Source organism: Rattus norvegicus, chromosome 4 (genome assembly GCF_021556685.1).
Source record: "Rattus norvegicus strain SHRSP/BbbUtx chromosome 4, alternate assembly SHRSP_T2T, whole genome shotgun sequence".
In the NCBI taxonomy this organism is placed as follows: domain Eukaryota; kingdom Metazoa; phylum Chordata; class Mammalia; order Rodentia; family Muridae; genus Rattus; species Rattus norvegicus.
In genome coordinates this window covers 32,814,747-32,841,441 of record NC_141537.1, presented here as the reverse complement: position 1 = coordinate 32,841,441, position 26,695 = coordinate 32,814,747, and the positions used below count along the sequence as shown (strand labels likewise).

The following is a 26,695-nucleotide window of genomic DNA, read 5'->3' as shown; positions in this document are numbered from 1 at the left end:
GGTTGTGTAGTATGAGTAAATAGAATACTTTTTCTTCCTTATGCAAAACATAAAATGTGATAGACAATTAGGAAGAAATGACCCGCTTATTAGAATAAAACTTTATAAGCACCAAGACACAACAATCACATGGCACATTAAATGTTAAGTGTTCAAAAGCAAAAACAGACCTGAATTATCAGTTGTTCCGTGGTGCTTGGAAGAAACATGGCCTGAGTACTCTTCAACCCACCCCATAGTAGATGGTGCTCTGAACTAAAATTAACCCTTGGTTCCAGTAGCCCCAACTGATGTCGTCATTTGAAAAATGGCAGGAAACTGTCCCTGTGTTAAGTCTTATATAATTACTTTTTCAAAAGCCTGAGTATCCTGTTCTCTTGTTGACAGGGGGAAAAACCAGACTTCCCAAGTGAGAAGGCTGACAGACTCCAGGAAGCTGTTGAAGGCATGGGCTCTCTGACTTGGCTGGGAAAGAAAACCTGCAAACTTAACCCAGAGAACAGATAAGCTTTTCACTCTAGGAGAAATATAGTCTTTGGATACCACATTTAATACCATAGAGCATGTTAGTAACTAGACATGGTTGAACCAGAACCTATTTGTAAAGATTTTATTTCACTTTCATTCCAAATCTCTAACAATCCCAAAACAAGAGACGGGGGAAATGAGAAAAGTTTTTTCCAGAGGAAGAAAGGTCTCTTTCATTGCTGTCTTAGTCACAGGTGCCTTCATAATGACCTCAGCAGGAATTGTACTTAAAACTACAGAAGCTCAACTTGCCATAGAAAGTGGGGCCATTGATTGGAAGGAGGGGCTTGTAATGGACAGCAGCAATAGAGGAGGAAAAGAAGACATGGTGAGCTTTCACAATGACAGGAAAACATCCAATTGATCTTTTTAAATTAGTCAAAATTCACTGTATCTTTTGGAGAAGATAAAAGATGAAGGAGGGGAAAAGGGAAAAGGAGGAAGAGGAGGAAGAGGAGGAAGAGGTGGAAGACATTCAAACATCTACCCAGAGGCCATAGAACTAAAGAGGAACCATCCCCAGACCTGGAGAGAACAAGGAATGTAGATCTGGGTCAGCAAAAGAACTAGCCCTGGCAGCCAGCATTCTTGGATGAGGGTTCTTTTTCCCATTCACATACTTGTCCCATTTCCCAAGGACACTGCTGCAGGGATATTTTGAACTGAATCATCGCAAACCAGGGATGTGCTAATGTCGACTTGGTTTGGCAAAGTTCCTGACTCACCACCTGACTCCTGTTAATGTCATTAGGAATCCTACCCGCTGGGTTCTCTAATAGTTAAATCTAACACATTACAGAAGTCAGACTTTGGCATTGTAAACACATGAGTAAGGGAGAGCTGTGTTGCAAACCACGTCATTTATATTCCTAATCTTATGACATAAACCCCAAACACTGGACAGGTTATAGAAGGAAACTCAAGAGTTAATGAATAAAAGGTGCTATCTTAGGTCACTACCATTGATTTTTTTTTTCAAGGTAAAACTTTATTGGAGACAGCAAGCAGTATATTGAAAGGGAGAGCCAGGCCTTCATCCCATAACTGCACTCAGGTGCTCTCCTCTGAGAGAGGGTGTGTGGGCAGCCAAGGTGAGAAGCAGGTTTGTTCTATGCACAAAGTGCTTGGAGAGTGCTTGTATGACAGTCTTTTTCTCGATTTCATTTTTTCCTCAATTCTTCACACACACTTTGGCTTCATTTGGGGGAAAAATTAAACAAAAGAACAATCTGACCCAACTGAAAACAATTTCCCTCCAGAGTTCCTTAGGAAATGACACAGCTGCCCTTTTCTTTGAAGGGATTCTTGTCTTCTGGAATTCCCTTTACCAGAGGATCCTCTCCAGAACGTTCTTCAATGTAGTTCTTTATTTCCTCAGAACATTTAGACACCTGGAGTATAGGGAGAGGAGATCAGAAGAAACAAATTATGTCAAGGAAATTGAACTTCAGCACTGATTGTTTTGTTTGTTTGTTTGCTTTTGCTTTTTTGGGAGGGGGGTTGGGGTGAGGTTCACATAGTCTCACAAACCATACTTTAAAAAAATATTTTCCTAGTCTAAATCATTATTTTATTCTATTTATATATGCCATATAATCTGTGAGAGAAATATTGTTCAAGTAACAAATGATTGAAAATCATTGTATTAATAGTTCCCCATGAAATTTTCTATTCATACTCATTCCATGATTTCCTTACTCTCTAAAATGCAAATACAACGGATCTGCTGTGTTCAAATTCTCTGGATAAAGGGCAGCCATTAGGCAGTCCCTGCGGACTGTGAAGGGTTGTGTTGTACCACATGACTCACTGAAGTGAGCAGGTCACGTCATACTCCAGAACTCCATGGAGTCAGAGTCATATGCAGAGCAGTGGCAGGGAAAGGCTGACAAGGGATGTTAGGTTTGTCTATCCACCTCACTCCAAGTCTTGGCTCAAAACTCCTCTGATGAATCAGCCAATTATTGTATTAAAGGCTTTCCTAGAGGCTTAGTGGGACAATCTGAGACTACAGAGTTTAGGGAGTCAACTTAAACTTTTCTTCTCATGGGACGGGATTGAAGAGTCTCTTTAAAATTCTATCCTTAGAGACAAGTTGCAGATTTAAATCTTTTTTTTTAAAAAGAGAGAATAAACTGGAAATGAAAAGCAAGGCTGAGTGTGTCCAAAGTGTCTGTTTTGCAAGTACTATGTTGAAAGTAAAAGTGAGAGATTTATGAAAAGCGGCCTTTGAGTGAATCTCTCTAAACATGTATACATATGTATCTCGAAAGATGCATCACTATTTATAAACAAGTGCAGCTACCACAGTGCTAACACATTTTTGCATAATTATGAAACACCAACGAGCAATTAAAAAGCGACACTCAAAAATAAACAGAAGTGGGAATCCCGTTGTTTCATTATTTCCTCCCCAAACCCTAAAGCTCTGGTTGCATGGCCGTGTGTAGAACGGACCCAAAATTTAAAAGCGGGTCGAACAGTTACAGGAATTAAAATGTGATAAGTTCTGTCTTTGCAAGAATCTAATGCTGGGAGTCACAGTTTGTATGTTCTAAGGGAGTGCTCAGTGCTGGTAAGGGAGTGTAAAGATTCAGAGTCTGTGGTTCGAGTGAAACACCTGAGTACGATCCGGGTCCCCACTCTTCTTGCAAAGGCTCTTTCGCTGGGGTTCTGAAAATATCCATAATCTCGAAAAGTGGGTAATTGCTCCTTCTAGGATCGAGAGAGTACATCTGACCAATAATTAATTAGCTGCAGCCAGATGTAACCTGTGTATCAGGGTTTGGCCTGAGCAGAGCACATAGCCCAGGTGTCAACCAAGGATTGAAAGGCTGATCTGGAAGATGCTGGGGAAAGACAACTGAAGTACCTGCCTTAAGGGTCCTCTGTGGCTGTAAGTGAGGACCTGGCTTCTTCTCTGGGACAAAGGGGTTTTGCGTCTTTTAAGTGAGGGGTTGAGTGTAATCCAAGCACCACAGTGCTTGCCCAGCATCAATATAATACTCTATACTGAAAATAAAACATTTGGGAACTGGAAGGAGTTCCACAATCCTCTTCGTGTCTAGGAAGAACCACTCTAAATACTTCTGTCTTCCTAGCAGACACCTAGAATTTTCTGAAATGAGAGACCTGTGATGTAGGGTGTACCCTAGGCCTGCAGTGACTGACTGGGGAAAACTGTAAAAAAAGATGCTTGAGTTTTACGTTGACACACCCAGGATGCTGCCTGATGTCAACTTTGGAACTTGTCCTTTCCTCTAGCCTGTAAATTCGACACAATGATGTTAGACCTTCCAGCTTTGCAAAGGTTAAGCATTATTTAAGCACACACTATACACCATGCTGTTTCATGTGCAATCCCTCTGGCTGACCCTGTCCAAACTGAGGGCTTTGTCATCAGCCAAGACAGCCCCCTCCAAGAAATAACATGATCTGTTAGTCCTATCAACTGGCTTATTCCTCTAATCACATGATTTCTTAAAGTGACAGGAAAAATATGATATCCCACTGTAAAATCTTGGAAGAGTGTGAATTTGTATGAAGCAGGGAGCTGCATTTGAGGGGGTAAATGCGTAAAACTGTAAAACTCAACAACTTCCAGCATCTCCCAGTAACCACTGAGGAGTATTAAGGCTTATCGTGAATGTGTTTGGAGCCTGTTTATATCATCTGCTTCATTTCTGTTCATTTTTTTTGCAAATATTAAAGTGTGAACAGAAGGTAAAAATCAAAGAGCCTGAGGTGTGACTCAGAGGTGACCACATACACAGTGCCTGAAGTTTGAACCCTAGTAACCCCAAACTATTACAAACAACATCAGCCCATAAAAAAAGGCTGGAAGAAGCTGAGGAGGAGGACGACCTCATAGGAAGACCAGCGGTCTCAACTAACAGGGACCCCTGAGATCTCTCAGACACTGAGTCACCAACCAGGCAGCAAGCACTAGTTGGTAGAGCCCCAGCCCCACCCCACTGGACACATCTACAGCAGAGGACTACCTGGTCTGGCCTTAGTGAGAGAAGATGCCCCTAACCCTGGAGAGACTTGAAACCCCAGGAAGTGGCAAGTCCTGGCATGGGGTGGGGGGATGTGGATCTGGGAGAGGGCAGACTGACCAGGACCATAAAAACGTAAAAGTAATAATAATAAAAGAAACAATGTCAGTTCAAATTTTCTTGCTCCGGGGGAAAAGAATACTTTTCTTCAAAGTGAACAAACTATCCAAAAGCCTTTTTCTAAACTACGGATTTCTTGACAGAGAGGGAAAAGAAGTTTAATGTAATAAAGGCCCCTGCCACCAGACAAAAATTGAAGTAGAAATTCCAAGTTATCCATGGAATTTCAGTGAAGACTCCTGAGTGTTTTTTTCTTGACTGGCCAGGGTGGCCTGGAACTCTTGACCCTCCTGCCTCCACCTCCTAAGTGACTGAGAATTATAGGCATGTACCACCACATCCAGCATGTAGCTAGTTGTTTAGTTAGTTAGTTAGTTAGTTAGTTAGTTTAGTTTGCAGCCATATGCCGTGCAGTATAAACAAAATTACGTGTTTATAAGTAAATACAGAAAGCACGATATTAATCATTTCACACACTTACAAGACAAATTGGAAATTGCACACAATTGGTAAATAACGGAAACTCAGGCAGCTTGCTCTCAAGACCCAGTGGAATCAGGGTCTTCACAAAATCAAAGCTAAAGTTGGGGGATTTTGAAACGTGGCTTTAGAAAATTTGTCATCCACGATCCTCTGCAGGATGGAAGGTAGCTGCCCGTTTTGGGATTTGTTTGTCTCCCCTGTTTGGGACTGTGTCTTGATGACATTTGGCTTTATATATAAATCCCTTCTTAGTTCCTGGTTCTTCTCACCTTTTGCAATTTCCCCATATTATTTAGCAGCTGCCAGCCTCCTTAAAGCCCCCTTAAAGAGAAGCTTCCAGAAGAAGAGACACCCCCTCCCCCATAGTTTATTCTGGTAATCCTGACCTTGGCTCATTTCTGAGAGGGGATTCTGGAATAGGCAGCCAGCTTACCTGTTGTCTCTGCAACTTCACTTCTTTGCGAAGTTGCTCAACCTCCATCTTCAGTTTTTCCTTTTCCGGCAGATCCTCAATGTGAAGGGCGGGCATCTTTGCCCCAGAGCTGGGCCCAGAAGTCACTTGTGCAAGGCAGCCACTGGAAGCGCCTAGAACTGGGACGCTTCCCCAAATACCGGCGGGCCGAGGCTACCCGCCCTCCGTGCGCAGGACGTGACTGGCTCGAACCGCAGCTCTCAGCTCCCCGGGGGCTCAGCTTCCTGCCCAAGCCTGCTCCCGATGGCCTTTCCCAGACTCCAAGCAACCTCAGGGCGGCTTCTCCAGGCTCTACCAGCCCTTTAGCCTGGCAGCTTGCAGAGGGTTAAGTTTGAGACATCTTCCTGGCTGCTCCTGGAAGGCTGCAGACCCTGCAGAACCAGGTCACAGATCTGGGCAGGACTGGCTCAGGACCCTTGCCACGCCCAGGGGAGTTGCTGCTGGGCTGGAGACAAAAGTTTTACTTTTGTTCCTTTAGTGTGTGTGTGTGTGTGTGTGTGTGTCCATGTCCAACTTACATCCGGGTTTTGTTTAAAGCCAGGAAAAGGACACTCACTACTCAGCAGGAAATAACTAATGGTCCTTCACCTCTCCAAGTTTTAAAAATACACAGCATGTAACTTTTCCATATGCGTAGTGGGAAAGTGGATATTTGGGGGAAAAGAGAGAGTAACATGGAACCTAGCTAGGTTTCAGAAGCATACACTAGAATTGTGTTGACACATTCCATATGGCTTCCTAAAAGCTCAAAAAGGCCTTTCACAAAAATATGTTTAGAGGAAAGAAGCGGTTTGAGATGCGGGTGTTTCCTGTCGTTAAATGACCATCTGAATTCTCAATAATAGAATTTCACTTTTGGGGAAGGAAGATGCTGTGTAACTCTGGGAGGATAAGAGGACACCACGAGAAGTCTAACCAAGGCTCAAAACCCCCTCCAGAGTTTCTACCACCCCTTCAAGGCTTGGGAATAACCCTCTACAGGAAGGGGAAAAGGGCAGTTTTCTTGCTTTTAAAGTTTTGAATTCCTGGCAGACTTCCTTTTTTGGATGTCAGCAGCAGAGTCACTTAGGAGAGTTTTTCCTACATTCTGGAAAGCGTGGTTCACAAAGTGCAGCCTTGGACAGCCAGGAAAGTGTCTACTGGGAAATATTTAAGCAGGCAAGGTCAACCTTTCACTAGTTCCCTCGGTCATAGTGCTCAAAGACGAGAAGTAAAGTACAATGTATATGAAGGAAACCTGCCCTTGCTGTACATCACGTCCCTTTTTTCCCAGAGACAACCTCCCAACTAATTTGAATGAAGAGTGGAGCCCTTAACTGAATCAGGATACCCGACCTCAGACACCCGTTATTGTTTAGTGAGCACGAACTTTGCACAGTTTCTCACTAGGCTCTGCTGACCATACTCGCTGAATATATTAACATGAAAAGGACAATGTGCTATTTAATGAGTGCTGCTTGGTACTCCTTCCAACTCTCCCCAAAGCCAGCAGAGTGAAAGTCACTGCAAGTTTTCTAATTTTAAAATTATGAGTCAGGGAAGGGAGTGAGCTGCTGAGGTATGTGGTGCCTCTACGACGACCTAAACACGTTCAATCTTTTTCACAAAGGAAATATTTAGACGCCCAACTTTCTGTATTTGAATTACCAGAATCTTGCAGGTTTAGAGTTGGACTATCTGGCCAAGTTTGGCTTGTTAGTGAATTGTCAAAACAAACTCATGTCTGTCTGAAGAGCCCAGTCCTTGTTTTAAACCCCCTATTTCTTAACTTGAAAAGGTTGGCTAAAAATAGCTTAAGGAAAGCTAGTGAAAGTAACTTAGATGAACGTGGGCTAAAGAAAATAAATCCTATACCAAAATTAGGTAAGTTGGGGTTGGGGATTTAGCTCAGTGGTAGAGCGCTTGCCTAGCAAGCACAAGGCCCTGGGTTCGGTCCCCAGCTCCGAAAAAAAAATTAGGTAAGTTGGAGAAGAAAATAAAAGTACGTATGTCTGCATTAAATGATAGACTATTTTGGCTGGTAAATCTCTTCTTTGTTAATCAGCTAGTTTCGTGCAGGGATACATGTTTATAAATCCGTATTGGTTCGTGAGCATTTTCCTCAGTATATGAGACTTCAATTTTATGTATTCATCTATATTTTTGCTTTCGTTCTCAGAAAATTCACAGCATACCTTTCTGAATGAGGTAATCTAAAATGTGAAAATGTTTCATCGTTAATTTGGTTTTGAGTGGTAAAATGATGATGTAACTTTAAAAATATTGGAGGGACCTGTAGACATCTAACTTTAAGTCCTGAGTTCACCTTCCAGAGATGAGTTACAGTAAGGAGACTTCTTAAGTATCCTTATGGGGAGGCTCCATCACCAATATTCCAAAGGAGTGCCATTGGTTTTAGCTCTTTCCTTCCTGTCACTGTTACTGCCATTGTTCTGAGGACTCAGTGTTTCATACATGCTAAGTATGTAACATTTAAAAAGTTATATTTTGTTAAAAAACAATTAAGTGTGTACTGGCTGATTCAACTGTGGTTACAACTTTACACTTGCATTACTCCATGAAAAGGTTATTTAGAGAGTAGTATGAGTGTGATATTAAGTCATACCATAAGGAAACTACAGTTGTAGACAGAATAAATTTCCCTTAAGCATCTCACAGCCTTCTGGCCAAAATCTATAGCAATCTGGTTAATAAATAAAAAAAAATGGTAGGGAGATGAGGACTTAAATTCAGATCCCTAATAAGCATGTAAGACCAGAGTAGTGGAGCTTGTTATTAATCTATAGTGGGTTGTAACAGATAAAAGTGGATTCCTGGAGCTTCCTGGCTAACTAACTACTCAGTCTTGCAAGATGAGAAGTTCTGTGTTCAGTTTAAGAATGCATCCCAAGCCCCCAGAGACTAAACCACCAACCAAAGAGTATATCATTTGGATCCATGGTTCCAAATACTTATGTAGCAGAGGATGGCCTTATCTGACATTAGAGGGAGGGGAGGCCCTTGGTCTTGTGGAGGCTTGGTGCCCCAGCATTGGGGGATGCTAGATTGGTGAGCAAGAGTGCATGAGTGGTGGAAGAAGACCCTCATAGAGGCAAAGGGGAGGGGGGAGAGGGGATAGGATGTGGGGGTATGGAGGGGTAACTGGGAGGGGGGTATCATTTGAAATATAAACGAATAAAATAATCTTTAAGAAGGAAAAAATCTATCGCAAAAACGTGAGGTGTACATACGTTTGTGCAGTAACGGTGCCAGAGTTGTGGGAGGGACCACTTGTACTGAAGGCTGGCTCCGCACGAGGAAATTTGTGCTAGGTAGTACAAATCTGTATGAACAAAACTCATGTGGTGGTTGTTGGAGAGGTCATAGTCTTTGAGGGTAACTTAATAATATTACTTAGCTAAACTGGTATACAGTCAAACAGCCTTCCAAGAAAAGTTTCTATTCGTAGACAAGTGCTACTCTCAGTCTGGACCAGATGATCCACTTTCTGGCGAAGGCCAGTGAATGCAGAGAGTCATGGCTGCTAAAGAACTTGAAAGCAAGTGAAGCATGACTGCTAAGTCCTAAGAAAGACATCTATGCTGTCCTCCCAGGGGCTCAGGAAATGTGGAGGATGTGGTGCCAAAGGAGTGTGAGATGGGGGGGATGGGAGCTACTATTTTAGTTGTCTCCCCACTGGAAATCCCTCTACACTTCAGCTCACCAGTCCATTTCCATACTCGAGGGCTGACAGATGGCCCTGATTAAAGTCACTGGGTCACAAAAGGAAACAATAAGACTCAGGTGTGAAAAGGGACCTGGGAGCTGAGTGTCGATCACATGAGAACAAAACAAGTTAGTGTGTGGAGAAAGTAATCAGAGTGTCCTACATACATGTGCAAAGCTATCAAAGACTATCTCAACAGAATAACAAAATACAGTTAAAACTAATAGTAGTAGATACCTGGTGTTGATGTCTGGTCTCCATATACACATATAAACAAACATACACTATACACACACACACACACACACTAATACACACAGCCACTCACACACTCACAGATAGAAAAGCAACCATTTGCACTTTTAAACTGTAAAAAAAGAGAAAAAAAAGAAAAAACATGATCATGAAATTAAATTTTCAAAATTTTCCATTTTCTTCAAAATTATCTTCCAAATGTATCAAGTTTACTGCTAAAAATCATATGAAGGAAGTTTTATAAACATACCAAAAGAAGTTATGTTGCAGTTTAAAAAATGATAACTTGAATTCTCGGAACAGTGTTCTGACCTTATGTTATCATGTGTGTAAAAAAAATATAAAAAATAAAAACACATTCTTTTTCTGCTTTTCTTTGGTAGGAAAAAATAAATTAGGTCACATTCAAAAATCTGGCTTCTGAAATCATAAAAATAAATGGTAATAGGACAAGTTATTAAAATGACCGTTTCTTTAAGAAAGATATTTCAGCACATATTTGTTTTACTCTGGATTCATTTGATATTTATTGGTGTCTGATTTAAAAAAAAAAAAAGCAATCCCAGGACAACTTCTAGAACTGTATGCTCATTAAAGGTTAACCCTTTCCATGAGTTTTCTGTTTTAGACAGAGGTGCCTTCAAGTCACAGAATTAAACACCTCCACAGCGATTAACAACTAACTATACCAACCAGTTTCCTTCCCCTACATTGTTCTATAAGACTTTATGACCATATCACAAAGGATAATTCTGTTTGGTAAAGTTAGCCAGTTTTCACGTATTATGACTCTCTTCTGGAACTGATGGAACTTGAGATCAGAATTTTCAAAAAGTTGACTAAAATCAACTCAATGCAAATAAAACTAGGGCCGTTTTCTCCTCCCCTTTTTGCTACTCTTCCTGCTCTTCATCCCTCTTCCTTCTCTTCCTTCTCATCTTCTCTGCCTTTCGCTACATCATGAACTCAGCTACATGTTTGCACCTCAAAGCCTACGTGATTCAAAGGATAGACTCCGTAATTCCTCATTCTACTAACACGACACTAGGCTTGGTTGGAGATTCACGTAGTGAAGCGTTTTAGGAGACTTCTGTTGTTCTTTGTTTTTGGCTGTGCTTTTGACTGTATTAGCCAGTTCTCCAGTTCTCCAAGTGACCTCTGGCCCTGAAATGAAAACTTTTAAAGAAAACAGAGTCACTGCCAGCTGCAGCTGTGGTGTCTGGGGGGAACAGTCGCAGCTTCATTTCCTTCTTCCTGGATATCTTTCTCTGCCATTCTCTCCTTTGAATTCTTTCTTACTGAGAATCCGTCAACATGTATTTTTAATCAAGAACAAACTTAGCCTAGTGCCGTAAGAATTCTGCCTTGTCCAATATAAACATTTGACAGGTACGTGGTTTCCTGATCTTAGGTGTACTAAAGATTAATGAAATCAGTATAATTCTAGTGACAATTTGTATTAGGTTCGGCTGTTTCAAACTTTAGGCTTCGGGGAATTATGATATAGCATTAAAATGAAGACTCTATGGTGCAAAGTAAAGTAATACTAAATGATTTCAAGGGTATATAAATATAATCTTGAGGGAGTAAAAGGAATTGTGTCAGAAAAGACAGCTTTCAGAGGGCTGAAGAGACATTCATTTCAGTGGAGTGGAGAGACATTTCAGATGAGGAGATCAACATGGTCAAATTTCAATGGGAAAATCAGGGCATCCTGAAAGTTACTCTTATCTGTATAGGAACTCTATAGGGATTACAGCAGTCCATTTGGTTAAGCCTCCTGTGTGACTATTTCTGAGCTAAGAGATTAAAAAAACTCAAATAAAGATCACCCCTACTTCATTGTATACATTTCAAAAGGACATTTTGGAGCGTTGGATTTGCTTGCCCAAGATTCTCAGTACAGGGAAGAGCTGAGGTTTTAACTTTGAACTATCGTACTTCAGCATCTGCATCAAGTTGTAGGATAAAAACTACAGAATAAACAATAACTTGCAGGTGCGAAACCCCTAAAGACAAACTTCTGTCCAATAAATAATTACACGTAATAGTACAATGGCTGGTGATGTTGCTGTGGAGGAACAGAGAGTGGGGAAGGTGGATGGAAATGCTGGGGTTGGTGGGATGCAGGGCTTCTGCACTTCTAAATAGGAGAAGAGAAGTAATTTCTCCACAAGAAAAATGGATGAGAATGCATAATTTAGCCTGGAGTCTTTATGACACAGGTTTCTCAAATGAAGACATGCAGAAGAGTATGTAGTAGTCCTCTGTCCATGATCCTGAGCCCTGACCTCAGACTTCTGCCCTGTACCCTAAGTCTATTGTTTGCCTGCTTGGGAGAAAAGGGGTTGGATAGAGTATTTCCTATGATCTAGTGGGAGAGCACTGAACTGAGCTTCAGACTGTCTGCCAGAACCAAAAATAGTTCACAGTTTGCTTTCTGTCTCCAAAAGGATGGCCATCAATTTGTCTTGCAGTATTCTGATGACCAAAGCATTCAAATATCACTGTCCATGAGAGGTATCAATAAGGAAACATTGGTAATAAAATGCTTTGTTTGGGAACGGAGTGGAAAGAGTTATAATTGATAACACTTTGAATGTTTTTTTCTAGTTCTCTCAGTTCATGATAGTTCATAGCTATTAGTTACTGGGTCTCACAGTTATTGTGTCAGATAATATACGCTGAGTGGTTTGGCTATATCCTCAACCAGGATTATCTTCATCTTCATGGAGAAGAAACTGTGCTTAGGAAGGAGGATGAAACAACCAAAGTCTGTCAAGCAGGAGAGCGACAAAGGCAGACTTCTTGTCTCCAAACCCTGTGCTCATAACCTGTTGGGTTGCTGGTTAAATTTACTGTGTTCTGTGACTGCAGACTGAACTTTGAATCCAGTTGGCACTCTGGGAAAAAGTCACATCATTAGTGACAGGATGAACAGGGTAAGGATATATATGAGGCTATGTTAACAACAGTCCTATTCACCAATGGAAGGAGAAGCCCTTAGTCCTACCAAGGCTGGACCCTCCCCATTGTAGGGGAATGTTGGGGGCAAGAAGGGGGTGGTTGGGGAGGGGAACACCCTTATAGAAGAAGGGGAGGGGTTGAAATAGGGGGCTTATGTTCAGGAAACTGGGAAATGGAATAACATTTGAAATGTAAATAAAAAATATCCAATTAAAAATTAATTTTAAAATTAAAAAATATTAATTAAAAAATAAATTTAAAAAAATTTTTTAAAAATGTTTTCAAAAACAATAGCTGTATTGATTGGGGTAAGGGGAAAAAGAAAGAACCAGTAACGTTTCAAGAATTTATATATATGCTTCTGTGCTCAAGCTCTGCCTAGTGCGGAAGATAGATTCATTCTGGCTGCCTTCAGATCAAGCTTGGCTCTTCCAGTCCCATGTCTGCCTGCATGCTGCCATGCTTCCTGCCACGATGACGATGGACTGAACCTCTGAAACTGCTTTCGCCTGATTCTCGAAAGTTGAAGCTCGAGACCGGATAAACAGTTCTCTGCACCCAAATCCCGTGGGAGGGAGAGCTAAACCCTCAGAGAGGCAGACACGCCTGGGAAACCAGAAGAGACTGCACTCTGCATACACATCTCAGACGCCAGAGGAAAACACCAAACGCCATCTGGAACCCTGGTGCACGGAGGCTCCAGGAAAGGGCGGAACAGATCTTCCTGGTTGCTGCTGCCACGGAGAGCTCTTGGGCAGCACCCCGCAAGCAAACTTGAGCCTCGGGACCACAGGTAAGACCAACTTTTCTGCTGCAAGTGACCTGTCTGGTGAACTCAAGACACAGGCCCACAGGAACAGCTGAAGACCTGTAGAGAGGGAAAACTACACGCCCGAAAGCAGAACACTCTGTTGCCATAACAGGCTGAAAGAAAACAGGAAAACAGGTCTACAGCACTCCTGACACACAGGCTTATAGGGCAGTCTAGCCACTGCCAGAAATAGCAGAACAAAGTAACACTAGAGATAATCTGATGGCGAGAGGCAAGCACACGAATCCAAACAACAGAAACCAAGACTACATGGCACCATCGGAGCCCAATTCTCCCACCAAAACAAACATGGAACATCCAAACACACCAGAAAAGCAAGATCTAGTTTCAAAATCATATTTGATCATGATGCTGGAGGACTTCAAGAAAGACGTGAAGAACTCCCTTAGAGAACAAGTAGAAGCCTACAGAGAGGAATCACAAAAATGCCTGAAAGAATTCCAGGAAAACATAAATAAACAAGTAGAAGCCCATAGAGAGGAGTCACAAAAATCCCTGAAAGAATTCCAGGAAATCATAAATAAACAAGTAGAAGCCCATAGAGAGGAGTCACAAAAATCCCTGAAAGAATTCCAGGAAAACACAATCAAACAGTTGAAGGAATTAAAAATGGAAATAGAAGAAATAAAGAAAGAACACATGGAAACAACCCTGGATATAGAAAACCAAAAGAAGAGACAAGGAGCTGTAGATACAAGCTTCACCAACAGAATACAGGAGATGGAAGAGAGAATCTCAGGAGCAGAAGATTCCATAGAAATCATTGACTCAACTGTCAAAGATAATGTAAAGCGGAAAAAGCTACTGGTCCAAAACATACAGGAAATCCAGGACTCAATGAGAAGATCAAGCCTAAGGATAATAGGTATAGAAGAGAGTGAAGACTCCCAGCTCAAAGGACCAGTAAATATCGTCAACAAAATCATAGAAGAAAACTTCCCTAACCTAAGAAAAGAGATACCCATAGGCATACAAGAAGCCTACAGAACTCCAAATAGATTGGACCAGAAAAGAAACACCACCGGTCACATAATAGTCAAAACACCAAACGCACAAAATAAAGAAAGAATATTAAAAGCAGTAAGGGAAAAAGGTCGAGTAACATATAAAGGCAGACCTATCAGAATCACACCAGACTTTTCGCCAGAAACTATGAAGGCCAGAAGATCCAGGACAGATGTCATACAGACCCTAAGAGAACACAAATGCCAGCCCAGGTTACTGTATCCTGCAAAACTCTCAATTAACATAGATGGAGAAACCAAGATATTCCATGACAAAAACAAATTTACACAATATCTTTCTACAAATCCAGCACTACAAAGGATAATAAATAGTAAAGCCCAACATAAGGAGTCAAGCTATACCCTAGAAGAAGCAAGAAACTAATCGTCTTGGCAACAAAATAAAGAGAAGAAAAGCACACAAACATAACCTCACATCCAAATATGAATACGAGAGGAAGAAATAATCACTATTCCTTAATATCTCTCAACATCAATGGCCTCAACTCCCCAATAAAGAGACATAGATTAACAAACTGGTACGCAACGAGGACCCTGCATTCTGCTGCCTACAGGAAACACACCTCAGAGACAAAGACAGACACTACCTCAGAGTGAAAGGCTGGAAAACAACTTTCCAAGCAAATGGTCAGAAGAAGCAAGCTGGAGTTGCCATTCTAATATCAGAAAAAATCAATTTTCAAATAAAAGTCATCAAAAAAGATAAGGAAGGACACTTCATATTCATCAAAGGAAAAATCCACCAAGATGAACTCTCAATCCTAAATATCTATGCCCCAAATACAAGGGCACCTACATACGTAAAAGAAACCTTACTAAAGCTCAAAACACACATTGCACCTCATACAATAATAGTAGGAGATTTCAACACCCCACTCTCATCAATGGACAGATCATGGAAACAGAAATTAAACAGAGACATAGACAGACTAAGAGAAGACATGAGACAAATGGACTTAACGGATATTTATACAACATTCTATCCTAAAGCAAAAGGATATACCTTCTTCTCAGCTACTCATGGTACTTTCTCCAAAATTGACCATATAATTGGTCAAAAAACAGGCCTCAACAGGTACAGAAAGATAGAAATAATCCCATGCGTGCTATCAGACCACCACGGCCTAAAACTGGTCTTCAATAACTATAAGGGAAGAATGCCCACATATACGTGGAAATTGAACAATGCTCTACTCAATGATAACCTGGTCAAGGAAGAAATAAAGAAGGAAATTAAAGACTTTTTAGAATTTAATGAAAATGAAGGTACAACATACCCAAAATTATGGGACACAATGAAAGCTGTGCTAAGAGGAAAATTCATAGCGCTGAGTGCCTACAGAAAGAAACAGGAAAGAGCATATGTCAGCAGCTTGACAGCACACCTAAAAGCTCTAGAACAAAAAGAGGCAAATACACCCAGGAGGAGTAGAAGGCAGGAAATAATCAAACTCAGAGCTGAAATTAACCAAGTAGAAACAAAAAGGACCATAGAAAGAATCAACAGAACCAAAAGTTGGTTCTTTGAGAAAATCCACAAGATAGATAAACCCTTAGCCAGACTAACAAGAGGACACAGAGAGTGTGTCCAAATTAACAAAATCAGAAATGAAAAGGGAGACATAACTACAGATTCAGGGGAAATTCAAAAAATCATCAGATCTTACTATAAAAGCCTATATTCAACAAAAATTGAAAATCTACAGGAAATGGACAATTTCCTAGACAGATACCAGGTACCGAAGTTAAATCAGGAACAGATAAACCAGTTAAACAACCCCATAACTCCTAAGGAAATAGAAGCAATCATTAAAGGTCTTCCAACCAAAAAGAGCCCAGGTCCAGACGGGTTTAGTGCAGAATTCTATCAGACATTCATAGAAGACCTCATACCAATATTATCCAAACTATTCCACAAAATTGAAACAGATGGAGCACTACCGAATTCCTTCTATGAAGCCACAATTACTCTTATACCTAAATCACACAAAGACACAACAAAGAAAGAGAACTTCAGACCAATTTCCCTTATGAATATCGACGCAAAAATACTCAATAAAATTCTGGCAAACCGAATCCAAGAGCACATCAAAACAATCATCCACCATGATCAAGTAGGCTCCATCCCAGGCATGTAGGGATGGTTTAATATACGGAAAACCATTAACGTGATCCATTATATAAACAAACTGAAAGAACAAAACCACATGATCATTTCATTAGATGCTGAGAAAGCATTTGACAAAATTCAACACCCCTTCATGATAAAAGTCCTGGAAAGAATAGGAATTCAAGGCCCATACCTAAACATAGTGAAAGCCATATACAGCAAACCAGTTGCTAACATTAAACTAAATGGAGAGAAACTTGAAGCAATCCCACTAAAATCAGGGACTAGACAAGACTGCCCACTCTCTCCCTACTTATTCAATATAGTTCTTGAAGTTCTAGCCAGAGCAATCAGACAACAAAAGGAGGTCAAGGGGATACAGATCGGAAAAGAAGAAGTCAAAAAATCACTATTTGCAGATGATATGATAGTATATTTAAGTGATCCCAAAAGTTCCACCAGAGAACTACTAAAGCTGATAAACAACTTCAGCAAATGGCTGGGTATAACATTAACTCAAATAAATCAGTAGCCTTCCTCTACACAAAAGAGAAACAAGCCGAGAAAGAAATTAGGGAAACGACACCCTTCATAATAGACCCAAATAATATAAAGTACCTCGGTGTGACTTTAACCAAGCAAGTAAAAGATTTGTACAATAAGAACTATAAGACACTGAAGAAAGAAATTGAAGAAGACCTTAGAAGATGGAAAGATCTCCCATGCTCATGGATTGGCAGGATCAATATAGTAAAAATGGCCATTTTACCAAAAGCGATCTACAGATTCAATGCAATCCCCATCAAAATACCAATCCAATTCTTCAAAGAGTTAGACAGAACAATTTGCAAATTCATCTGGAATAACAAAAAACCCAGGATAGCTAAAACTATCCTCAACAATAAAAGGACTTCAGGGGGAATCACTATCACTTGAACTCAAGCAGTATTACAGAGCAATATTGATAAAAACTGCATGGTATTGGTACAGAGACAGACAGATAGACCAATGGAATAGAATTGAAGACCCAGAAATGAACCCACACACCTATGGTCACTTGATTTTTGACAAAGGAGCCAAAACCATCAAATGGAAAAAAGATAGCATTTTCAGCAAATGGTGCTGGTTCAACTGGAGGTCAATATGTAGAAGAATGCAGATCGATCCATGCTTATCACCCTGTACAAAGCTTAAGTCCAAGTGGATCAAGGACCTCCACATCAAACCAGACACACTCAAACTAATAGAAGAAAAACTAGGGAAGCATTGGAACACATGGGCACTGGAAAAAATTTCCTGAACAAAACACCAATGGCTTATGCTCTAAGATCAAGAATCGACAAATGGGATCTCATAAAACTGCAAAGCTTCTGTAAGGCAAAGGACACTGTGGTTAGGACAAAACGGCAACCAACAGATTGGGAAAAGATCTTTACCAATCCTACAACAGATAGAGGCCTTATATCCAAAATATACAAAGAACTCAAGAAGTTAGACCGCAGGGAGACAAATAACCCTATTAAAAATGGGGTTCAGAGCTAAACAAAGAATTCACAGCTGAGGAATGCCGAATGGCTGAGAAACACCTAAAGAAATGTTCAACATCTTTAGTCATAAGGGAAATGCAAATCAAAACAACCCTGAGATTTCACCTCACACCAGTGAGAATGGCTAAGATCAAAAACTCAGGTGACAGCAGATGCTGGCGAGGATGCGGAGAAAGAGGAACACTCCTCCATTGTTGGTGGGATTGCAGACTGGTACAACCATTCTGGAAATGAGTCTGGAGGTTCCTCAGAAAATTGGACATTAAACTGCCTGAGGATCCAGCTATACCTCTCTTGGGCATATACCCAAAAGATGCCTCAACATATAAAAGAGACACGTGCTCCACTATGTTCATCGCAGCCTTATTTATAATAGCCAGAAAATGGAAAGAACCCAGATTCCCTTCAACAGAGGAATGGATACAGAAAATGTGGTACATCTACACAATGGAATATTACTCAGCTATCAAAAACAACGGCTTTATGAAATTCGTAGGCAAATGGTTGGAACTGGAAAATATCATTCTGAGTGAGCTAACCCAATCACAGAAAGACATACATGGTATGCACTCATTGATAAGTGGCTATTAGCCCAAATGCTTGAATTACCCTAGATGCCTAGAACAAATGAAACTCAAGACGGATGATCAAAATGTGAATGTTTCACGCCTTCTTTAAAAGGGGAACAAGAATACCCTTGGCAAGGAATAGAGAGGCAAAGATTAAAACAGAGCCTGAAGGAACACCCATTCACAGCCTGCCCCACATGTGGCCCATACATATACAGCCACCCAATTAGACAAGATGGATGAAGCAAAGAAGTGCAGACTGACAGGAGCCGGATGTAGATCGCTCCTGAGAGACACAGCCAGAATACAGCAAATACAGAGGTGAATGTCAGCAGCAAACCAATGAACTGAGACTAGAACCCCCGTTGAAGGAATCAGAGAAAGAACTGGGAGAGCTTGAAGGGGCTCGAGACCCCATATGTACAACAATGCCAAGCAACCAGAGCTTCCAGGGACTAAGCCACTACCTAAAGACTATACACGGACTGACCCTGGACTCTGACCTCATAGGTAGCAATGAATATCTTAGTAAGAGCACCAGTGGGAGGGGAAGCCCTGGGTCCTGCTAAGACTGAACCCCCAGTGAACTAGACTGTTGGGGGGAGGGCGGCAATGGGGGGAGGGTTGGGAGGGGAACACCCATAAGGAAGGGGAGGGGGAAGGGAGGAGGAGGATTTTTGCCCGGAAACCGGGAAAGGGAATAACACTCGAAGTGTATATAAGAAATACTCAAGTTAATAAAAAAAAGAATTTATATATATATATATATGTTATATATATATGTAGTTATATAGTTATATATATATGTAGTTATATATATATATAGTTTTATATATATATAATTTTCTACCGAAATAGATCATCCATGTATGGAAACAGTAGAATGCCTACTCCTGTAAGCTAGTGAAATGTTGAGAATAAAATATGTTTAACTATAAAAGTTCTAGGAGAGTATCATTAATATTGAAAGGAAAATGAAGAAATATAAAACCACCCAGGCAATCAGAATACACTGTTTCTAAAGCAGGGCTCATCAGTATTATTATTCAATATTATTATTTGTTAAACCTTAGGCGAAATACTTCATGAAAAAACTGAGTATACATATTATTGCATCTTCATTTTTATTAAAACTTGAAGTTTATCAATTTAAACAACATATACAAGTTTAATTTTATAGAACAGTTTGCATTATCATTAAAATTCTAACTATTCTAAGAAATCTGCACCCCTGCCTAGGAAATCACACAGCCTCCCTTGAGCTCCTTGAAGGGATTTTTGTCCTCTGGAATCCCCTTCACTAGAGGGTCTTCTCCAGATCTTTCTTCAATATAATCTCTTACTTCTTCACAACATTTGGAAACCTTAAAAGAAAGGAGACAGAGGTAACTCATTTGTTTTACAACAGAGGTCTGCAGATGATAGAAATGTATTTACTACAATACATTTCTAGGTTGCAACTTTTTAAAGATGATTCCCTCTGCTCCTGCCAGTGCACGTGTATTTTTCAGGGTAGGAAAAAATAATCATTCCCACACCTCCCTTCTAGATGTTTCTGGAGGAGAGAAAGCTGACCTTGAGCTAACCATTTCTAGTGGGCTCTTCCTCTGGCTTTGTCAAAGAAACACAAGTCGGGGAATTCTCCAAAGTAAGTCTCCCTTCTCTTCCTAAACATTTAGTGTAAAGATGGATGAGAGTGAAGAGTTGCTAAATTCCTGGCACATTCTCAGAGTCAGGTTCTCAGAAGTGCAAACACACAGTTTTAAATTCAACCACAGCAACTGCTCATAACTGCGTGGCACGTGATCCAAGCGGTCACTGACTTTGGCTATTTTGTTTAGTATAACGCGGGCAACAGAGCCTGTGCTCAATTGATGCTTAACGAGGGAATGTGTGCTGGAATGGGCACTCATTTGGTTTATAAAATTGCTCCTCATTCACTAATAGTTTCATAATTGTGATTTAGAAAACAGGCAGGCTTCAGTGCTGTATCTCTATAGGTAATACGCACATGTATGTATTCAAAAGAGTCCAAGTTATCCATGGCTTTTACCCTCAATTCATTTTATACTCAATCAATGCTTTTTTTATGACAGTAACATAGATCTGAATTGTTGACAGTGCAGTGACCAATTTGTAAGTCATGTAAACAGTGGCCTTTTTCAGTAAAATTGTGTACCACATACACATAAATGTTCATTTGTATACGTGCGTAAATATATGTGTGCACTCTAGATTCTATATTTGGAAATAGTCCCAGTCTAGTGACACTAGGAGATGAAGCCTTTGACAGCTGCTCGCACCCTGAGGGTCAGCTCATTATCAGCATTAGCGCCGAGGAGGAAGGGTCACCAGAGCAGCTGCTCCTCATCCCTTTTACCCTGTAGGGACACACTGAGGAGACACTACCTGGGAATGAAAGCACAGGCCCTGGACTTGGATAAGCACAGTTCCAGAACGTAGAGAATAACATCAAAATGATTCACCACTTCTGCAAAGGCATGCGGTCTGTTCTAACCTCTTATAGCAGCATGAATAGACTAGAGCAACAGATGTGTGTGAATATACAGCAAAAAAAAATCTGTATTGGAGGTGGTGGCAGAAGAAAAGGAATAAAAAAAAAGCAGTAGTGGGAAGACAACACAGCACAGAGAAGACAGTGAGGTTTACAAACTAACATTGTTATTTAAACTTGCAAAATCGAGACTCTTCTGAATAGTTGGAGAGGTGGTGTATGTCATGTTTTCCCCCAAATAAAAACTCCAAGGTAATGAATAAACCTGAAAATATTCACATTGCTGACCAAAGGACACCCAGGAGCTCGTTGATGTGATAAGGATTTTGGCCTGTGTGTTCTATTGTGCTGATTGCCTATTTGAGTTTATCTTTATTCCAAATCTGGTTTTTGTCTCTGTGGAAGGAGTATCACGAGAGTTGGGGGAAGTTATAAAATAAAACTAAAATCTTAAATGTGTTTGCTTAGTAGTAAGGTCTGAGCAATGCATGGCAAGCAGATAGACTCTTTTCACTCTTTCCTCATAAGGATGCATAGATAGACATATTCCTAAAATGAAGAGAGAGTACCTAACACAAATCTACACTTCTTGAGATTCAGTCACTGTTGCGGGAAAGATGTCCATTCCCTTTTCCTTTCTATTCCATTTAATGCGGAGACCCCAGGTCACTATTCTCAAGAGCTAACAGATGTTTTTAGGAGAAACCAGTGAGGTTTTGGGGCTGAAATCATCTTTATTTGCACAGGAAGACTAGAATGTAATTATTTGTGACTGACCAGAGCAAGGCTGGGGAGATTGAGGCTGTACTTTTAAATACATGGACGACGTCAAATATTGTACAAAATGAAGAATAATCAACTTATGGGAACAAAACCAAAATATCTCAATGCCTTGTTTCATTTGAGTGCTTAGGCAAAACCCTATCTCTGTTTCAATTTTTCCCCTATTATCTTCTTGGTCTTTCTGTAAAGGTGTAAGACATTCCTCAGCTCAGTAGTCGTACCAAAGCAGGCCAAGAGCCACACTTGGACTGGGAAAACTAGCTTTCTAACCCTCGGGTTTAGAATCTAACTCTTGAAATAAATTTAATTATTACCTTTCTTCAGCACTGATTCTGTTTTCCACTAAGAATTTACTTTTAGATACATTGATCTGTTCCAGCATACGCTAACGGAATTGGGAGCTGTGGGTATTTGCCACGCTGTCTTTTCCGGTGAATTGGAGAGGTCACTCACTCACCATCACTCTTTCCAGGGTCACTTCCTTCTTGAGCTGGTCCACCTCCATCTTCAACTTGTCCTTTTCTGTCAGGTCCTCGATGTTGATCACCGGCATCTTTTGTCTGTGATAAAGATAGACTATAAGCATACACACATGAACTGCTGTACCAAACACACACACACACACACACACACGAAGCCCATCCCTCTGCTCTGTACTTACCAGGGAAGCTGCTTTTGGGTTTTCTTTCAAATTGCCTGTGATAACCAACTCCTCAAGAACAAACTCTCCGAACACTGCTCATTCCACACGCCAGGCTTAGGATTTTAAAGCTTCTTCATAATCTTCCCTAATGTGATTAAACTAAGCATTTCTCTTCCCACACCTGCCAGGAGATTTGAAGGGAGGGAACCATTTAGTCAGCTTGCAATATAAAGTAGTAATGCCCCTTTCTTTCTTCTGGCCTTTTGCAGTCTGAACTTCTGGGTTTTCAACTCTCTAGTCAAAACCATCTGCCAAGGAATCAATGCCATTTAGTTCAGTCAGAGGTTATTTGGAGGACTGCCCATTAATCCTCAAATTGCTGGAGTCTTTAATCTGGTATTAAAAGAGAACTATTTATAAAGAGTACCATTATAAATACATCATAGAGAATGGACTGAAATCTGAACGGATGAAGTTGAATATAGTAAATAAACTTCAGAAATAAGCCATTATACAATTTAGAAATGTCATTCAACAAAACCTAGGATTCTTTTTGTCTTTATTAACTTGGGTATTTCTTATTTACATTTCAATTGTTATTCCCTTTCCCGGTTTCCCAGCCAACATCCCCCTAACCCCTCCCCCTCCCCTTCTCTATGGGTGTTCCCTTCCCCATCCTCCCCCCATTACCACCCTCCCTGCAACAATCACATTCACTGGGGGTTCAGTCTTAGCAGGACCCAGGGCTTCCCCTTCCACTAGTGCTCTTACTAGGATATTCATTGCTACCTATGAGGTCAGAGTCCAGGGTCAGTCCATGTATAGTCTTTAGGTAGTGGCTTAGTCCCTGGAAGCTCTGGTTGCTTGGCATTGTTGTATATATGGGGTCTCGAGCCCCTTCAAGCTCTTCCGGTTCTTTCTCTGATTCCTTCAACGGGGGTCCTATTCTCAGTTCAGTGGTTTGCTGCTGGCATTCGCCTCTGTATTTGCTGTATTCTGGCTGTGTCTCTCAGGAGCGATCTACATCTGGCTCCTGTCGGTCTGCACTTCTTTGCTTCATCCATCTTGTCTAATTGGGTGGCTGTATATGTATGGGCCACATGTGGGGCAGGCTCTGAATGGGTGTTCCTTCAGTCTCTGTTCTAAACTTTGCCTCCCTATTCCCTCCCAAGAATACTTATGATTTATAGGTAACTGCCGCGGTGCATTGAACAAGAGTGTTGAGCAGCTATGACTTGTTCAAGGGAGCATATTGATTCTGATCTGCCAATGTAACTTTTGTGAGAAGAATGGCTTCTTCTAGCAATCTTCCTCTTGTTTAGAATCATGGATAATGGAGAAGAAGGTTTGGTAGATGTTGGTATGCCTGAAATCACTTGACAGGTATATTGTCATACTCAAATGACATTGTGTCTGTCCTCTGCTTCTCTCCTTTTCTGCTCTGTATCTGTAACTTAATTTTCATATGAAAATCTTATGACATGTGGGCTCTTCAGATCACATGCTATTTCAGGCGATATAACATTGTACACATACAGGAAAACATTCTGCTAAGCAATACCGTGACAACCACTGCTTATTTATGTGTTGTTTTCATTTCCAAAACATTGGGGGAAAAACTGTATGCCTCCTAGTCTTAAGAAGTCCTGTGCTTCCCAAGAAAAAGGTAATATATGTGATTTTTTTTATAAAAATTCTGCATATGCAGTACAGACCAAGAATGGAGCAACCAACCCTTTTACCCATGGATTTTGCTTTTGCCACTCTGCTCTTTAGGAAAAGATGCGACAATACAGAGACAGTTCTGTCGGACGTCTAGCAAGTGGAATTCCAGTTTCTGTTTTATTCTCATCTTCCCTCTCACTCCTCTCATAGTGCCCATAAAACTTCACACATGTTCCTATGACTTCTTACTCTTTGACGCTACCATCTGCACAATTTCTCCACGCTGGCTTTGGCAACACAGTGTGTTTGAGAAACATTTTGGTGTGCAGTGTTACCACAGCTGACTGTTAAGGCTTATATACAATAGACTGCCCTTTAGGAAGGTTAGCTACAAAGAGAATTTTGACTTAAGTGGATCTGCGATAGAGCCACCAATTGATTTTTTTTCTGCTCCAGAAAATTCTAGTGAATTACCAAAAGCAAGGGACCATCCTCTGGTACTTTACATGAAACGTAGATGATGGTAGAATAAATCTTTATAAATCGTTAACCATGCATCTCCAGTTTCTCAGACTGTACTTTCTTATGTGGCATTATCTGATGGAGAGCTCTTTACACCCTCTTAAATATATCATGTGCATATAATGTGGCTCCCTTCAGACTATGTATATGTTGCTGGAGATCTACCTAGATCTCCTTTCCTAGGGTGAGTTATTCATCCACCAATCCCTGCGGTTATTGAACTTTATGGATAGAGCTTTGTCCTAAGTTGGTTGTTGACTGAAGAACACACTTTGCCTGGACATGGCTGGAAGGTTTATTCTTATCCAGGCCTGGAGGATATAGCAGGTAACTTGCCAGTGTGGTGCCATAACAATACAACTTTCTTTTCTTGGCTGAATCTTGGTTGGAACTGAAAAATTTCCAGAGCTCCAGAAATTTCAAGATGAGGCTAAACTTTTTTACTTCCTTTTTACTAACACTTCCTGCCCATCTTATTTTCCTAACTCAATTAGAGGTTTTCCATGAGTGCTCCCCTAGATGGCTCAGTGATCTGAACCAGAATCTGCATCTGGGCTCTGCTTCAAGGAAGTCTAATATTTGTCACATTTCAGTCCTCACAGCTGCCCATTGTTCTGCATATAATCATCGTTGACTAGAATAAAATCAGACCTGTGGATACAGTCACCACCCTAGGACAAATTCAGCTGCTTTAGGAAAGCATGACAATTATCCAGCATCATTTTTAATAAGTGATTTCTTAATTCTAAGTTCAACATTAAATATGTTATATTTAATATTTTGTTATATACATTTTTATTTTAGAGAACAGTCTTAGAAAATTCTAGAAAGCTTGCAAATTGAAGGTCCTAGTTCTATCCGAAAAAATTCAAAGAGACTTTATATACCAAAAGTATGGAACACAAGTTTCAGCCTCTTCAAGGACACTGAGACAGACGAGTAACAGTTTACATGTGTGGGGAAGGGATTTCAAATGTTTAGAGTTAAATAGAAGTTCAGAGTTCAGGAATCCAGATAAAGCGAGTGAGATGGTTCAGTGGGTAAATGTATTAGTCATTAAGCCTGACAAGATGATTTCAATTCCTGGAACCTAAAAGTTAGAAAGAGAAAATATCCCCATATATGCTCACACCCATTCACACACACCTCAGTAAATAAATGTAGTGAAAAAATAAATAATGTATATTATATATGTCTATGTGCATGTAAATACGTATACACGTGATGTATAAAATAATACAACTTTTCTACTATGTTCTCTGACCATCTTACAGTGATGTAATGCTTGTCCAGAATTCAAACACCCATAATCACACAATGATGTGCTGCTTCCAAGATACACGCTCGTCCTCTGGTCTGTGGTGGATTAAATGACCACAGACTTCTTTTAAGTCAACATACAGGAGTGAGTTGTTTCTTCATTCTCAAGAATGTGGTTGAAAATTGATAACAGATAGCACTAAACCCTTCTTCATCCCTCATAGTCTAAGCGTTAAGGTTAGGCCAAAGCCCATAAGGTAAGGAAATGGAGAGTACTTATAGGGATAGGGATAGAGGACCACATTCCAACTAAGAAGATGCTTGTTCCTTTTTCTCATCTTCCATCATGTGCCCTCAAGAGAAAAGATGCAAAGGCATAGCAGAGAAAAGCAAGGGGAGGGAGAAGTCCAAGAGATGGAGCCCACGTGGAAACTGGTTCTCAATGGAAGAAATCATGGCCCCTAGGAGAGAAATATTTTTGAAACTAGTCAAGTGGTCTATTATGTCCTACCAGTTTTGTGAAGCTGATCCATAAGATGAACTATCCTACTTCCAGACTATCAATAAATGACAAATATTTGCATAGACAAAAACATATGTATAGTTATTTTAAACTTGAGCTTAACTTCACTTTACAACTAAATAAAAATATATCTTGCTTATTAGATACAGTGCACTTTACTATAATAAACTAT

At 40.5% G+C, this 26,695-nt stretch overlaps 2 protein-coding genes across 3 annotated transcripts; both read right to left on the bottom strand.

Moving 5' to 3' along the window:
* Nucleotides 1-529: 529 nt before the first annotated feature.
* Gng11 (G protein subunit gamma 11) lies at nt 530-5,967 on the bottom strand. Its single transcript, NM_022396.2, is given in 2 exon segments — nt 530-1,919; nt 5,563-5,967. Coding segments are annotated over 2 exon segments (222 nt in total). The 5' UTR covers nt 5,659-5,967; the 3' UTR covers nt 530-1,793.
* Nucleotides 5,968-19,713: 13,746 nt separating this feature from the next.
* Gngt1 (G protein subunit gamma transducin 1) lies at nt 19,714-22,704 on the bottom strand. Of its 2 annotated transcripts, none has more exon segments than NM_001135777.1 (3): nt 19,714-19,976; nt 22,368-22,470; nt 22,572-22,704. In NM_001135777.1, coding segments are annotated over 2 exon segments (225 nt in total). In that variant the 5' UTR covers nt 22,464-22,470; nt 22,572-22,704; the 3' UTR covers nt 19,714-19,847.
* Between the last annotated feature and the right edge of the window lie 3,991 nt (nt 22,705-26,695).